This window comes from Cucurbita pepo, chromosome LG19, assembly GCF_002806865.2.
Source record: "Cucurbita pepo subsp. pepo cultivar mu-cu-16 chromosome LG19, ASM280686v2, whole genome shotgun sequence".
Classification (NCBI taxonomy): Eukaryota; Viridiplantae; Streptophyta; class Magnoliopsida; order Cucurbitales; family Cucurbitaceae; genus Cucurbita; species Cucurbita pepo.
The window spans coordinates 4948434-4962151 of NC_036656.1; the positions used below are offsets into that span (position 1 = coordinate 4948434).

General features: G+C 35.7%; 4 protein-coding genes across 7 annotated transcripts in view; 3 read left to right on the forward strand and 1 right to left on the reverse strand.

The window, feature by feature from the left end:
• LOC111782267 (cyclin-H1-1) overlaps positions 1-636 on the forward strand; it is a 7148-nt gene extending 6512 nt beyond the window's left edge. For all 4 annotated transcript variants that reach the window (XM_023663108.1, XM_023663111.1, XM_023663110.1 and 1 more), the window contains exon 16: positions 334-636. The gene's annotated coding sequence lies outside the window, so the exon portion shown is untranslated. The remainder of the gene's footprint in view (positions 1-333) is intronic.
• Positions 637-4286: 3650 nt separating this feature from the next.
• LOC111781975 (dof zinc finger protein DOF3.4-like) lies at positions 4287-5536 on the forward strand. The gene has a single exon (XM_023662727.1). The coding sequence runs from the start codon at positions 4603-4605 to the stop codon at positions 5356-5358; it is 756 nt and encodes a 251-aa protein (XP_023518495.1). The 5' UTR covers positions 4287-4602; the 3' UTR covers positions 5359-5536.
• A 1392-nt stretch (positions 5537-6928) lies between these two features.
• Positions 6929-12141, forward strand: LOC111782033 (nuclear pore complex protein NUP58-like). The gene is made up of 6 exons (XM_023662799.1): positions 6929-7368; positions 7647-7761; positions 8537-9010; positions 9455-9980; positions 11083-11123; positions 11315-12141. The coding sequence occupies exons 1-6, from the start codon at positions 7046-7048 to the stop codon at positions 11354-11356; spliced, it is 1521 nt and encodes a 506-aa protein (XP_023518567.1). The 5' UTR covers positions 6929-7045; the 3' UTR covers positions 11357-12141.
• A 228-nt stretch (positions 12142-12369) lies between these two features.
• On the reverse strand, positions 12370-12823 carry LOC111781664 (salicylic acid-binding protein 2-like). The gene is made up of 2 exons (XM_023662350.1): positions 12674-12823; positions 12370-12583 (listed from the first exon to the last, which is right to left on the reverse strand). Exons 1-2 carry the CDS (start codon positions 12821-12823, stop codon positions 12419-12421), a joined length of 315 nt encoding a protein of 104 aa, XP_023518118.1. The 3' UTR covers positions 12370-12418.
• Between the last annotated feature and the right edge of the window lie 895 nt (positions 12824-13718).

The following is a 13718-nucleotide window of genomic DNA, read 5'->3' on the forward strand; positions in this document are numbered from 1 at the left end:
AAAAAAAAAAAAATGTAATGAGATTTTGAAAGAGTAGACGCGCTGTAGTATTTTCCTGTGGTCAAAGGAAATTCCCTGTTCATATCTACATAAATGTTAGGGATGTATGAATTTAAAAAATGCAATTAAACATACCTTTCCTCTGGAATCGAAATAATGTGAAAACTGTTTTAGAAATATAGAAATGAGCATGGCACATTATTTTGTTTTCTTTGCCCCAGAGTGTTCACAAATTAAGTTTAGATCCTGCGTGTAAAGTGAAGAACATTGTAGGCTTCTTGGTGGTACTCTTAGCCACCCATGCTTCTGCTGACAATATTTTCTTTCATACAGGCAACTCAACCTTCGCGTTGGTTAGTGGGTTTTCTGCATGAAACCGATATCCTTAAGCGGCGTTCAATATGAAAATATGGAAAAGGAAAACATCATATCAAGCACTGAGAAAATTTGCCCCCTCTTTGGTACTCATTCTCTGATTTTATTCTTTTCTTCAGTCAGCGATATTTCTGGTCAGTAACCAAGTAATTTCTGCCGTGTAATGATAACATTACGACAAAATTTTGAATTTTAGACTTATTCTCTGTCTTGGATTTTATTTCTCATTTTGTTCTCTCAATTGAAGAGCTTTTTCATACATCTTTTCCTTCGGAATGCGGGAGGAAGTCCCATCTTCCTAATTCTAATTCTCCTTTTGGTTCTATTCTAATCTCTTTCCTTGTTGAATCAGAAAAGAGAGAGAAACAAATGAAACTTACACACAATTATTCTTGTGTTCTGGATTTCATATGTTTAAAATGACTACTCTTTTGTGTTCTCTTTTTGTTTTTTAATAGCAAAGTTCCTGAAGTAGTTCTTTCTTTTATCATTTGTGATTTAGAGGTTAAAGAGTGTTGTAAGGCTGTAAGAGAAAGAGGAAAAAGATGGGGGAAGACCAAAAGAAACAAAAACTAAATCCAAAAGTTGCCCCTCAATCATGAAAACTTGTAGGAACTGTATTGGGTTCTGGTGAGACGGCATCTTATAGCATTATATGATTAAGAGCCAAGAAATTTAGTGGTACAAATCATTTTGACTGAGATGGAGCAATGATTTTTACAGAACGTAGAAACATTGTATTTGAATTATAGATGTTGTTCTTCTTAGTTGTTGTTGTCTTAGCAGCAACAAGGCTTAGGCTTTTGAGTGTTTGAGTAAGGGTAGATTTATGAAACTTGGAGTTGGAAGAAGTGTGATGTATAAGTTAAAGCAGTAATAAGAAGTAGAAGTTAATGAAGAAATGGTAGTGGTAGGTGGTGGAGTGCGGAGTGGGGAGTGTGGAGTGTGGAGATCCCAAAAAAGGGGAGAAGATCTATGGAGATGCAAAGAAGCATATAAGAAAATCCAAAAAAGGAATAATGTGTGAACAGAAAATGCCAAAAACAAAAACGATGATAAAGCTAAGAAGAAATGTCAGTGAGAGCCACCGAATACCACAGAAAGGAATCACTCCCAACACAAACAGAACAAACATCTTTCTTTCTTTACATTTCCTGAAAGCGACATTTGATTGGTTGGTTTAGACAATCCTCTCATCTTTTTCTTTTTCATTTCTCCCCAAAACCCAATTCTCCATTTNGCTTAATCTTAATCCTTAAACCCATCTCTCTCTCTCTCTCTCTTATCCACCTTCTCTGTGTGTCTTAATAATAGATACTGCAAGCTATACTACCATGGTCTCTTTAAAAAACTCTCTCGTTGGGTTAGTGGGCGTCCAACCAAATGAAATTTCTTACCCCAAATTCATACTAGATATGTTTTTAGTAGCTACTAAATATGTGGGTTGCTTCTTAATAACAGTTAGATAAATATTTTGTGTTGTGTGTGTGCACATCGATAACCACACATTACGATGGCCTCTTTGAAGAGTTTCTTGTGGGGTACTTGAAATTTCTTACCCTTAATTCAAACTGTATATTTAGGAGTTTAAATTCTAATTTATAATTTGTGGTTGAAATTATAAATTAAAATCTGAGAATAATTTTTTTTTTTTTTTTTTAATTAGAGAGGGGGAGAGAGTGAGAGAGAGGAATCTGATATGGACATGACGGGGCCGAAATCAGAGGGGAAACACCCAATTATTGCTCCCCACGCTGCCCGACATTACATGATTCTGTCTCTTTACTCTCTCTCTTTCATTTTCATTTCTACCACTTTTTTTATTTTTTTATTTATTTATTTATTTTATGTTTTCCTTTCACATAAATTAAATTAAATATATGTATATTATTGTTGAATTAAACCACGTGGCATTATTGAGTTTTTGCAATTTTGTTATTAATTATCCAAAATAATTGCAGTTACATTCTATATGAGTTCAATTCCATTCTAGCCGGTAAACTTTTTAAAGTTGGATTATTTAGCTATTAATTATTTTATACTTCAAAAAAAAAAAAAATCTATTACTACACTATTTGTTCGCTAAATTAAAGATATGACTTTAATATCATGTCAGGAATTACTAATTTCCACAATGGATATAGTATTCGTTACTTATAAACTCATAATTCTTCTCTTAACCAACCAACGGGAGACTTCTCTCCCAACAACTTTCAACAAATATGAATTTATTTAACAATTATATGACATTTTTAATAACATTTTATTTAAATTATTTAGCCAATAAAATGCAACAATCAAAAGATTTAAATCGATATTATATGTCTTAACTATATTAACATATTAATGATTAAAATAAATGTTTACTTTAATTATTGAATAATTCTCAAGGAGGGCCAAAATAATTGTTTTTTAATTTCATAATCTATTATTATTATTATTTCAATGTCCTATGGGATAAAGTGAAGAAATAATTAAAATACAAATTCAATAATTTATTGAAGGAATGAATTTGGGGATGTATCAATGGGTAAGAATTCCATATTAATTTCGAATATAGCTTATTTGAGTTGGAGAATAAAATAAGTCAAAATCATGTAATTTATTAAATATAACACAATAATAAACCAATAAAAATAGACTACACAATCAAATATATACCAATCTCTATTTCTGTATTTATGTAATTATAGTATCAAATTCTATTATTTTTCCATAATTTAAGAATTATATTAAATACCAATGCTACGCCATTCAAAGCTCAATTCATAGCCTTACAATTATTTTTAAATAGGCCATATTTTAAAAAATAAAATAACTTGAATAAATTATATAAAAATTAAATCGTTTTGGTGTGAGTCTGCCAAGTCCACGTAGACGGTTGAGCTATTAATTTAATAATATACGTTTTTTNAAAAAAAAAAAAAAAAAAAAAAAAAAAAAAAAAAAAAAAAGAGGAAGAATCCACGCCGATCTAATAAATTAATTAATTATTATTGAAAAGGAAAAACAAGGTTTGACATGTATTAAATTCAACGTCAATTATATCCATGCATGGCCGAAATTTCACCAAAATAAGAGTGCCTATAAAAAATAAAATAAAAAACCCCAATTTTTTTAATTGTGAAAATATATTTGGTTCTCTCATTAATATATATGGGAAACCATCTAGTTGATCCCCTAGTAGCATATGTTATTTATGCTTTTCGGGGTTTAGCTGATAAGGTAACCCCAATCCTCAGCCCAACGATCCAAGCTTTTGTTGGAGCAAGAACCTTTGAATCAAACTACTTAACACCTTCTTATACGAAATTTGTATAAACCAAGAGATAAGGCTAGAATTAGATTACCTCATCGAAGATTTAGAAGTAAGATTTGGAAACCTTGTTCTAAATTGAGTCGCTCCACAATCGAACTTGATTAAGACTTGATTGAGTGGCTCGGGTGCAATTCTAGCACAAGAATGACTTGAAACTTAGAAATGACAAATATGATACTCTGATTTCTAAGAGAAATGTCTCAATTTGAAATTGAATTACACTCATCCACCAATCTGAATCTTATGGTATATATAGTCTCCCGACAAAAGACGTAATGTGGACTGGATTTATTCCCGATCCCTTTAATCTCCACAAAAGAATATCATTTATGAAATTAAAAATAGTCCTTACTAAGATGTGTTTGAGTGGCTAAGTGACAGGTTCAAAATCAATTGAGGTCGGATTTCACTATCCCCGTTTGAAACTTAGTATGTTAATTGACACGGGTGTTGGTGGAGGTGGATTAAGGAATTTAGAAATAGTTGTAACATGGGTTTTGGAAGTGAATGATATGAAAGTAAGGGGAGTACATTATTGGAGGTTGAAATAGTGGAAGAAAAAAGAGAGCAATAATAATAATATAGAGGAAGAAGGGGGAGGGAGGGAGCATAAGAGTATGAGAAAGCTGCGGCTGCCGCTGCAAATGGCAGAGAGTAGAGAGAGATTAAAAGAAGAATAGGGTTAGGCCTACGTCGCCGACCCACAACGACCCGACCACACCTCTGAATATTGTCCTCCTCCACAGTCCACACACACCACAACACTCCTCCTCTTAAAGCTGTTCTTGTTTTTGTCTCTCTCTTTTATCTCTTCCCCTTATAATCCCCAATTCCCCCCCTTCCCCCTCTCTGCATTTTCAAATTACCCTCTTCCTTCTTCCAATTTCTCTTCAATTTCTCTCGATTCGATGCCTTCAGACGCCGCCGACCACCTCAAGACCGCCACCAAGCCCCTTGCCTCTGGCGGCCTTTGCCCTCCTCCGGAACAAGAGCACCTCCCTTGCCCACGTTGTGATTCCACCAACACCAAGTTCTGTTACTATAATAACTATAATTTCTCTCAGCCCAGGCATTTCTGTAAGTCCTGTCGCCGTTATTGGACCCATGGTGGGACCCTTCGCGACATTCCCGTTGGCGGTGGCAGCCGGAAGAATGCCAAGCGTTCTCGTACCTGCATTCCCGCGGCGGCGGCGGCGGCGACGTCGGTTGTTTCTTCTTCATCTGGGTCTTTGACTAATTCTGTTTCTCAGCTCGATCATCACTCGTTGCCGGCGACTCCGTTTTTGGTGCCGCTCGTCGGTGGCCATAGTGGAGGACTGCAGTTCGGCGGCGGCGGCGGAGGAGGGGAGTTGAAGGCTGGTGGGAATATGTGTGGGAGCTTTACGTCGTTGTTGAACAATCACGCGCCAGGGTTTTGGAGTTTGGGCGGGTTCGGGCTTGGACTCGGGTCTGGGTTCGAAGATGTGGGCTATGGAGCGGCTAGTTCTAGGGTGGCTTGGCCGTTTCTCGGTCTGGGAGACGGCAGTACTGGAGTCGGCGGCCACGGCGGAGCGGCGAACACGTGGCAATTTGAGAATGGAGACGCCGCCGGTTTTGTGGGGGCTGCTGATTGTTTGTCTTGGCCGGAATTGGCAATTTCCACTCCAGGAAATGGGCTCAAATGATAAATATTTTTAAAAAGATTTTTAGTTTTTTCTTTTTGGGTTGGTGAAAAAATGTGGGTTAAAAGGTTAAATTTCTGTGTTATGGAGGGGGTAAAATTAGAAACTTTTTTTTTTTCCTTTTCTTTTTTTGATGTCTCCGAACTTTGTGGTGCGTTAAATTTTCTTCCTTTATTTTTTCTTTTGTTATTATAAATATGTACTGTAATTTTATTAGCTGCGAACAGTCCCTCCGTTAAATTACAAAATTTACCGTTTCCGGCTCAAATATGAACCGTTCTAGAGCTAAAAAATATACAATATCTCTCTCAGAATTAATCATATAGTTTTAATTTGGAACATTGGGGTGTGTCAGATATTCATAATTATTTGGGAATTTTTACATTAATTATGGACAAGTTATTGGTTGAGATGCAGTAAATGATTTGCAAAACTTAGGCCTCCAATAAATGTAATCCATATAATATCCATCAAAATGTGGATTCAATTTTTACATTAAAAATGTCGATAAAATATTGATATATTGATAAAAATTAACGTATATTAATCTTTTTTTTTTTTCATGATGAGTAGTGTTGATGATCCAAGACAGATTTTTAGTTTGATTCTTAATTTATTTATTGTAAGTGAATTAGTGAGTAATTATTAAAAAAATAAATGATTTTATGCATTGAATAAAAAATATGATAGCATGTTAAAAAATGAATAATTATGACTCAAATCTACGACAGATTGTTGTAAAGAAATAATAAGAAACAATATACAATTTAATTAGTAAAATTAAAAAATTAAAAAAATATTAAATGAGATCTAAAATTTATATATTTTTTAAATTATATCTATTTTGCCACTATAAAAGGTAAAAGTCTCAAATTCTTTTCTTATTTTCATGTATTTAAACTACGAACAGAAAAAAAATAAATAATGAAGTGATTATTACGGAATAATAATACACTCTATAGTTGTTAGTACGATGAGCTAAGAAATAAATGAAGCCAAAGTTGAGATATTTAATGTCGGTATTTAATGGACATGAATTATTAGAATTAGGCAGGAAAAAGTAAAAAATAAAAATAAAAATAAATAATTACACAATTACCTAATTAATTTGTTTGGAAAAATGTATTCTGACCGTTTGCACAGTCGACATAGAATGAACGACTTGTCGACTGGCAACTCAATGATATTGTAATGAATTTTATAGATCTGCTAAATTTATACTTTCTTTTAATTTGATAACGTTTATTATTTTTCATTATTACTTCGAAAATAATTTTAATTTTAATTTTTGGATAAATTTGCAACCGGTAAAATATTTATAGCTCATCAATTTATTTGATATTTTATAATACTTTTATTCGGCATTTTTAGAAATATAGTTTGTTTTATTTTAAGCCCATCTCATTCTTTCAGCTATTAAATGATTTTATTTATTTATTTATTTTATTTTGCCAAAAAAAGAAAAAGGAAGTGGGCCAAATCAGAAAAGACTCACATATGGGCTGGGCCCATTGAAGGTTCGATCCAGATCCAATTACAGACGAAAAGCATGGTGGAAATTTTGAAACGAAGTTGTGCTCTCACTTTTCCCTCTCTAGGGTTTTGGAAGAGGTTTCGCCATTTCCCACTCCTAAATCCAAGTGGCTGAACTGAACCAGTTTCAGGTAGACGAAGCAATTTCAGAATTATAATGGCGTTTTCTCTGTTCTCAACTCCGCAATCACAGCAGCCGCAGCAGTTATTTCAATCGCAGCCTCAATCACAACCACAACTTTTTCAGCAGAGCAGCTCATTGTTCTCCCAGCAGCCGCAACAATTTCAACTGCAGCAGCAACAACAACAACTGCAGCAGCAGCAGCAACAACAACAACAGCAGCAGCAACAGCAGTTAATGCAGCAGCAACAGCAACAGCAGCAGTTGTTCATTTTTACAAACGATAAGGCTCCTGCAAGTTATGGTACTAAGTGGGCTGATCTCCATCCTGACTCGCAGAAAATTCTCCTTCAGATCGAGTATGTTCTTGTCGACTCTCTTTGAAACTTGTTGCATAATCTTGGTTTTTGCTTAATTGTACGGGTAGAAGTTTAAAGATCTTGTGCAAGAATAGTATTTTCTGTCTTTCATGGTTTTCTGCCAAAAATGTTTCTTCGTGCTCAAGCAGAATTCTTGGACATTTTATTTAGTGTTAGCTTTCCCTTTTATCAGGCCTCATCTTCTTGTTTACATTTAGGCTTCCAACGCTCTACAATTTTCCATATTATGTGGCTATTTATATACTCTGCCCCTTCAGGGAACGAATTTTGGAGTATCGGGATGAGAGCCAGAGACTGGATCAGTGTAGTCGCCTCTACGATTCTTCAGTTTCTAACGATGGGTTTGAGCTCGATGCTAGTCGAATTGTTCAGGTTACTTTTGACATTAATCAGATTGCTTTTTTATTTCCTTTCGACTTTACGTCGAATAATTATTGGAAAGTTGAGCTTACTGATAATATATTTATGGGTACTGAGATATACATGGGAAAATGCAGCAGCTCGGTCAATTTTGCACATTAATGTCACTACAATGCCGTATGAGTAATTGATAGTTGGTATATTGTTTGGCGTATTAGGTTCATAATCACATTCAACAGTATTCCTAAAGCTTGCTTCTTATCTTTTCTGTAACATTCGGGATAATTTAATACATGCTTTATGGGCAATGAAAAGTTACGGAGGAGAAAACAAATTGGTAGTTGGATTTCTCAAGAACTTGTTTAAATTGATTCAGAGGTTCTCAACATGTTCCTCTTTGGCTCTTCCCTTACTCTAATGAATTAATAAGTGATACGTTACTTGGAATAAAGATATATTTTCGATGGATTTGGAAGGAGGCATCTTATTCCAAAAACAAACATTGAGGGCGGACCCTTCTATCCCTTCATTTTCTGTTGGAAAAGGTGGTTTTGTTCCTGTTGTAGCCGAAGGGAGAAAGGTTCAGATGAAACCTGCTACATGTATCTTAATGTTCAACCTTTAAAGCATCTTAGATAAATTATTTGTTTTGAGTACCGTAATATTTAATTGCACATCCATCAACCACAAGAATGCTATTTGAACTGTCCCAAGTCTAACACACAATTATTGATTTTTATATTGTAAAATCATGGGGTTATTGAAATTATTGCATATTCCATATCAGGAACTTGGGGGAATTAGTACGTCTACAGAACATCAAAAAGTGCTGCTTCAAGAGCTGATGACTTCTGTGAAAGGGATGCTTTGGAATACAGAAGTTGCCATTCGTTCTTTCATGATGATACGCCCAAGGTTCCTTCATCAGAGTACTGGAGGTGCTACAAATCCTGCTGCGCCTACACAGGTTCCTGGAGTAACATCGCCACTAGGTTCCAGCGTTCAACCAACATCCACCTCAATCGTGCCAGTTTTTGATTTCTACAGTGGTCTCCCAAAAAAACCTTCTCCATTTTTGCAGCAAACTGTTTCAAGATTTGAGAAGTATCTTGGTGAGTGCCGCCAGTGGATTGAAGAGTTAGAGCAACTCCTTGTCCAAGAGTCTAATCGGAGTGCTTCCAATTCTGGCTCCTCATTGTTTCATTCGCTTCCTAAAATCATGTCAAATGTGCATGAATTCTTCATTCACGTAGCTGCTAAGGTAGGAGAAATCTTGTCCTTTAATGGTCATTAATTTTAAATAATGTAGTGGGCCACTTTTGAAATGTTTGTCCTATAGATTCAGATATTCTTCAATTAGGTTGTCGATGTATGTCACTGATGTGAAAATACCTGGTTTATTTAAGGGATCTTGATTGCTGATAGGGATTGTAATAAGTTGTCTTTAAGTTGGTTAGGGGACAGTGATGGTAAGTATGTAATGTAAATTTGAGGTTGCTTTTTGGTATTGAGTTTGACTTGGACTAGTATAGCTTGCTTGGAAACAAAGTCTAAAATTGTTTTAAGAGCTGGTTTTTAAGTTCGGAAGATTTCAGAGTGTGAAAATCCTTCAACTTATCCACATGCACCTGATCTCACAGTAGAAAGTAGGATGCTAGATATGCACATTCTTATAACTAACGGCATGTTAAAAATTATTCCTCAGGTTGAGAGTATTCATCAGTACATTGACTCAATGAAGGCAGCTTATCTTGCTGATCAGCGTCGCAGAGGGGATGTAAATAATCCATTTCTTGAGGCTGATCGAAGGGAAACTGCACGCCAAGAAGCAGTAGCTAAGAGGGCACATCCGACTTTACATTTGCCTGCAAATTCACAACCATCAACTCAAGCTACTGGAGTACTTGCCAGCTCAGGTAATCATGGTGCATCAACAGCCCCACAATCGTCTACAGTAGCCACACCAGCTTCTTCCGCAGGTGGATTGTCCCTTTTCAGTACACCCTCTGCTCCAGCTACTGCATCATCTTCTCTGTTCATGACACCAACAGCGTCTGTTCAAACATCCTCTCTGTTTAGTTCATCTGGTGCAGCAGCTCCCACATCACTTTTTGGCTCGTCCTCTGCACCATTGTTTAGTTCTGCCAATACTCCCTTTGGCAGCACCGCTCCATCTTTTGGGCAATCTGCTTCTGCAGGAGGTTCATTATTTTCGACACCCTTTGCTTCTGGTAATTTCTTGACATTTTTTGTTTGCAATATATTTCTTCGTAGTATTGAACTAATTGTTTATTTCTAGTAGTTAATCACTGGTTATCTATTTTTATCCCATTATGTTATAAAACATGTGTTTGGGATGTTTTGGGAAACTTACAAAAAAAAAAATAAAAAATTCCACAAACTATGATGATCCCGTCTAATAGGAATGCAATTTTATAGCTAGATATATTATTAGGATATCAACAGTATATTAGTAATTAACTTGAAGAGTTTGTTATTAGGTATCAATTATAAATAGATGACTGGGAGGAGAGGGAGGTAGGCATTGGTTTTGTTGGTTTAGGCTTGAGTGGAGAGGGAAGTTCCAGTACCTTGAATTAGTTTGGAGTAATTATTCTATCTTTTTTACTTTCAGTATATTTCAGCTATTTCAGCATGTTATATTTAATTTAACGCATATCATATCCCCATGTAATATTATTAGTATTAATTCTTTTTGTTAGTGACCGTTCTGCATAGTATGATAGCATTCTATCTCATAACTTTTGATAGAATTTTCAATTCTAGTAGCCTTTTTTTGTCCTTAACTTATTTATGCGGTGCTTTGTAGTTTTATTTATCTTGGGACCCTTCGGAACAATGGTTGCTCCTTGCATTTGAACAAGCTTGTTTCTGTACAAATTGTTAATGTGATATAATTCTTACAATTATCCTATCTTGGCCCAACAGTCAATGAGATAGGTTTTAATAAGAGAAATTGTATGGGTGTGGGTTCGAAGATTGATAGTAGCAAATCAGTACATCTTTTTCAAATATATATATATGTTATTATCTTTTTCTCTTTTCTTTTTCTTTTCAAATGTTAGAAAGCTGGATGTAGATAAAATTACTTCAAGCACATGTAAATTAGCTTAAACACGTGTGGTTGTGGGAAATAGATTAAATGATTTGGCATGATTTCCTTGTCGTTATTACTTACAAGAACATGTCTGATTTGAGTTTTTAATTGACTTGACATAGGAGGAATATATGTTATTTAATGTTGGTACGTTCCCCAGTTACCGGTTGCCAGATGGGATCAGTTTATAACCATGACTTGTACTGTTTTCATAGGTGCTGCAACAGGATCTGGGGCTAGCTTTGGGGCAACTTCGGTGAGTTAAAAATTTCTCCTATTATGTTTCTGTTCTTCGTTTTATTACCTTCATGGTGTTTCTTTGGCATTTCTGCTAATGAATCCGAATGAAGATCTATTGGGGATGTATGGGGCTACGTGTATATGCGGGAAATATAAGTCTCATGCTTGGTACATGCGAGCTATATAACCCATCTTATTTTATTGCAGAAATCGTCAAAGCCAAAGTCCCGAACTGCTCGGCGCTACTAGTCATAAATGACCATGTAAGATTATTATTACCAGCTACAAGTAACAACTGATGGAAAAACAGCCAAGGATTACGAGACATATCTGGCATATCTTCGAGGAAAGGCCAATTTCTTAGTCATTGACAGTTCTATATCAGATTATTCTACATGCAGTAAAAATCCTTAAGGTATCTGACGCTTTCTTGCGAAGGTGAAGGAAATTGGAACGTTTTCTCAAAACAACCCTGCTGCTTTGGCTGATTGTTTTATGAAAGATAAACATCCTGCTACGGTTCATGTTTTCTGAAAGAGAGCGGTGAGGCGATATGAGAATTCTGTAACTCTGTAGAATACAACATAGGTATGATGGACGTCTTATGAAAACTCGATGTTTTTCTGGCGATGCGATTAGTTAGGGGGGAACAGTATTAATCTTGTCATTGTTGGTGGCCTGCTGTACAAAAAATTCGACTTGCGGTTGCAGGAAACAGCTCGAGTGTTTATCAGATATTCTTCTTGGACCAGTGGCTGCATCTCTGAGCCGCCATCAGGACTGGCAAGTTTACCTTTGAATGAAAGGGTATATATAACGTCTCTACAGCATGTTTAAAATTGTTCACTTGAATTATTCTCATCTGCATTCTTCTCTGAAGGGATTTGACTGAAAAATTGTGTACCGAATTTTTGGTGATTTTCCAATTCTTAACCTTTTTTCTTTAAATTGATGTCATGTCTCCATTGTAATGACATTTTGCAATTTCATTGTGTAATGAATTTTTGTTGGGTTTTCCTCCCTTCTTTAACTAATGCCACCACTTTGGTAATTTCTGCTTCAACTGTGAAATTATGAAATGAATGGTAAGGAATTAATTATTGTATAGAGAGGGAGAGAATTGACTGAAAACCATTGTCGTAAATTAGCAGCAGGGTGATTTTATTTATTATTAAAACTTGAAAGAAGATCCAAATGCATCACCCTAAGTGTGGTTTTGAGCTACCTTAAGAAGACACTTCAAAACTTGGAGAGGATTTTTTGATTGTGGTGAACCAAATTCATTACTGCGACTCAAAAATTAAAATCCATTTAGGAGAAAAATGGGGAAAAAAAAGTAAGGGAGAGCTGATTGAGGTTCTTGGCCATGCATTCGTGGCCAAACAAAAATGAAGTTAAAGGTTCATCTGCTGTTGTGGTTTCATAAGAAGAAAACTGGGTGTCCAGCCAAAATCCCTTGGGAGCTCTCTCCAGGAACTTCAATATAAACAAACAAGAAACAGAACTGTTAAAAGGAAAAGAAAAAAAAAATCTCTGTATGCTGGCGAGATGAGTATATATTTTTACCTGATCTAAGACATAAGAAGGGTTGTGGTGGGTATCAGGAGCAAAGGCTGTCAAGAAAACAGAAGCTTCTATCTTTGCAGGGAACTTCTCCATGGCCACAGCCAAGCGGCTTGATATTGTACCAGGTCCATGCTCCATGGCAAGCCCCATGAACCAATACAAAATGCCTCTGCTCCATGTGATCGAGGCAGAGATTGACAGTGACATATTATTGAGATGTGTAAAGAGTTGAAGATTTTACAACGACAAAACTTAGTTGAAACAAAGAAATTAGTTTAAAGTTGGGGGACAAATGAAGAAAAAGACATTGCAATAGAAAAAACAAAGAACAAAAGAACAAAAACGTGAGGTTGACAAAGAAGAGGTGATAAATGTCCAACATCAGACCAAGGGTACCACGTTGTTCATTGATGCAGGTTTTCGAACAAAAGTACAAAGCCCAACAATATTAGGTCCACGCAACTGGACACATTAACCGACAGCTGACATTGAAGTATTCCTGAAGAAGGCATTGGAAGGTTTGGAGAGGGTTTGAAAATAGTGGCATGTGATCATCTCCATTATAGTGCCATTTCCATAGGTCTCCATCATCCACTTCCCGATCATTTTGTCCTCATCGTAGATCTTTTTCTCCCTAAATTTCTCTGATTTTGACAGTTCTTCTCTCAAGAGTCACCCTTCTATCACCGAGCCTTTGCCAAACCTAGATCCTAATTATGATGGGATATTTGAGGATTTTGGAGGTTTTGTGGAAGCACGTTGTTTTTATTTTTTGTTTGGAGCATTGAATCTTGAATTGAGAGAAATTGTAACCATTTAAAAAAAAAAAAAAACTAGAAATTAAAAAAGAGGTTGTCCCGAGCGAGGTCCCTCGACTTAGTTGAGTCACAAAGAGAGGTTGTCTCGAGCGAGGTCCCTCGACTTAGTTGAGTCACAAAGATTCTTGACAGTTTGTGGAGCCAGTAGGAGAATATATTTATGTATACCATGTCGTATGATACATAATACCTCTAAATGATATGTTATGCATATCATGTTTAGTACA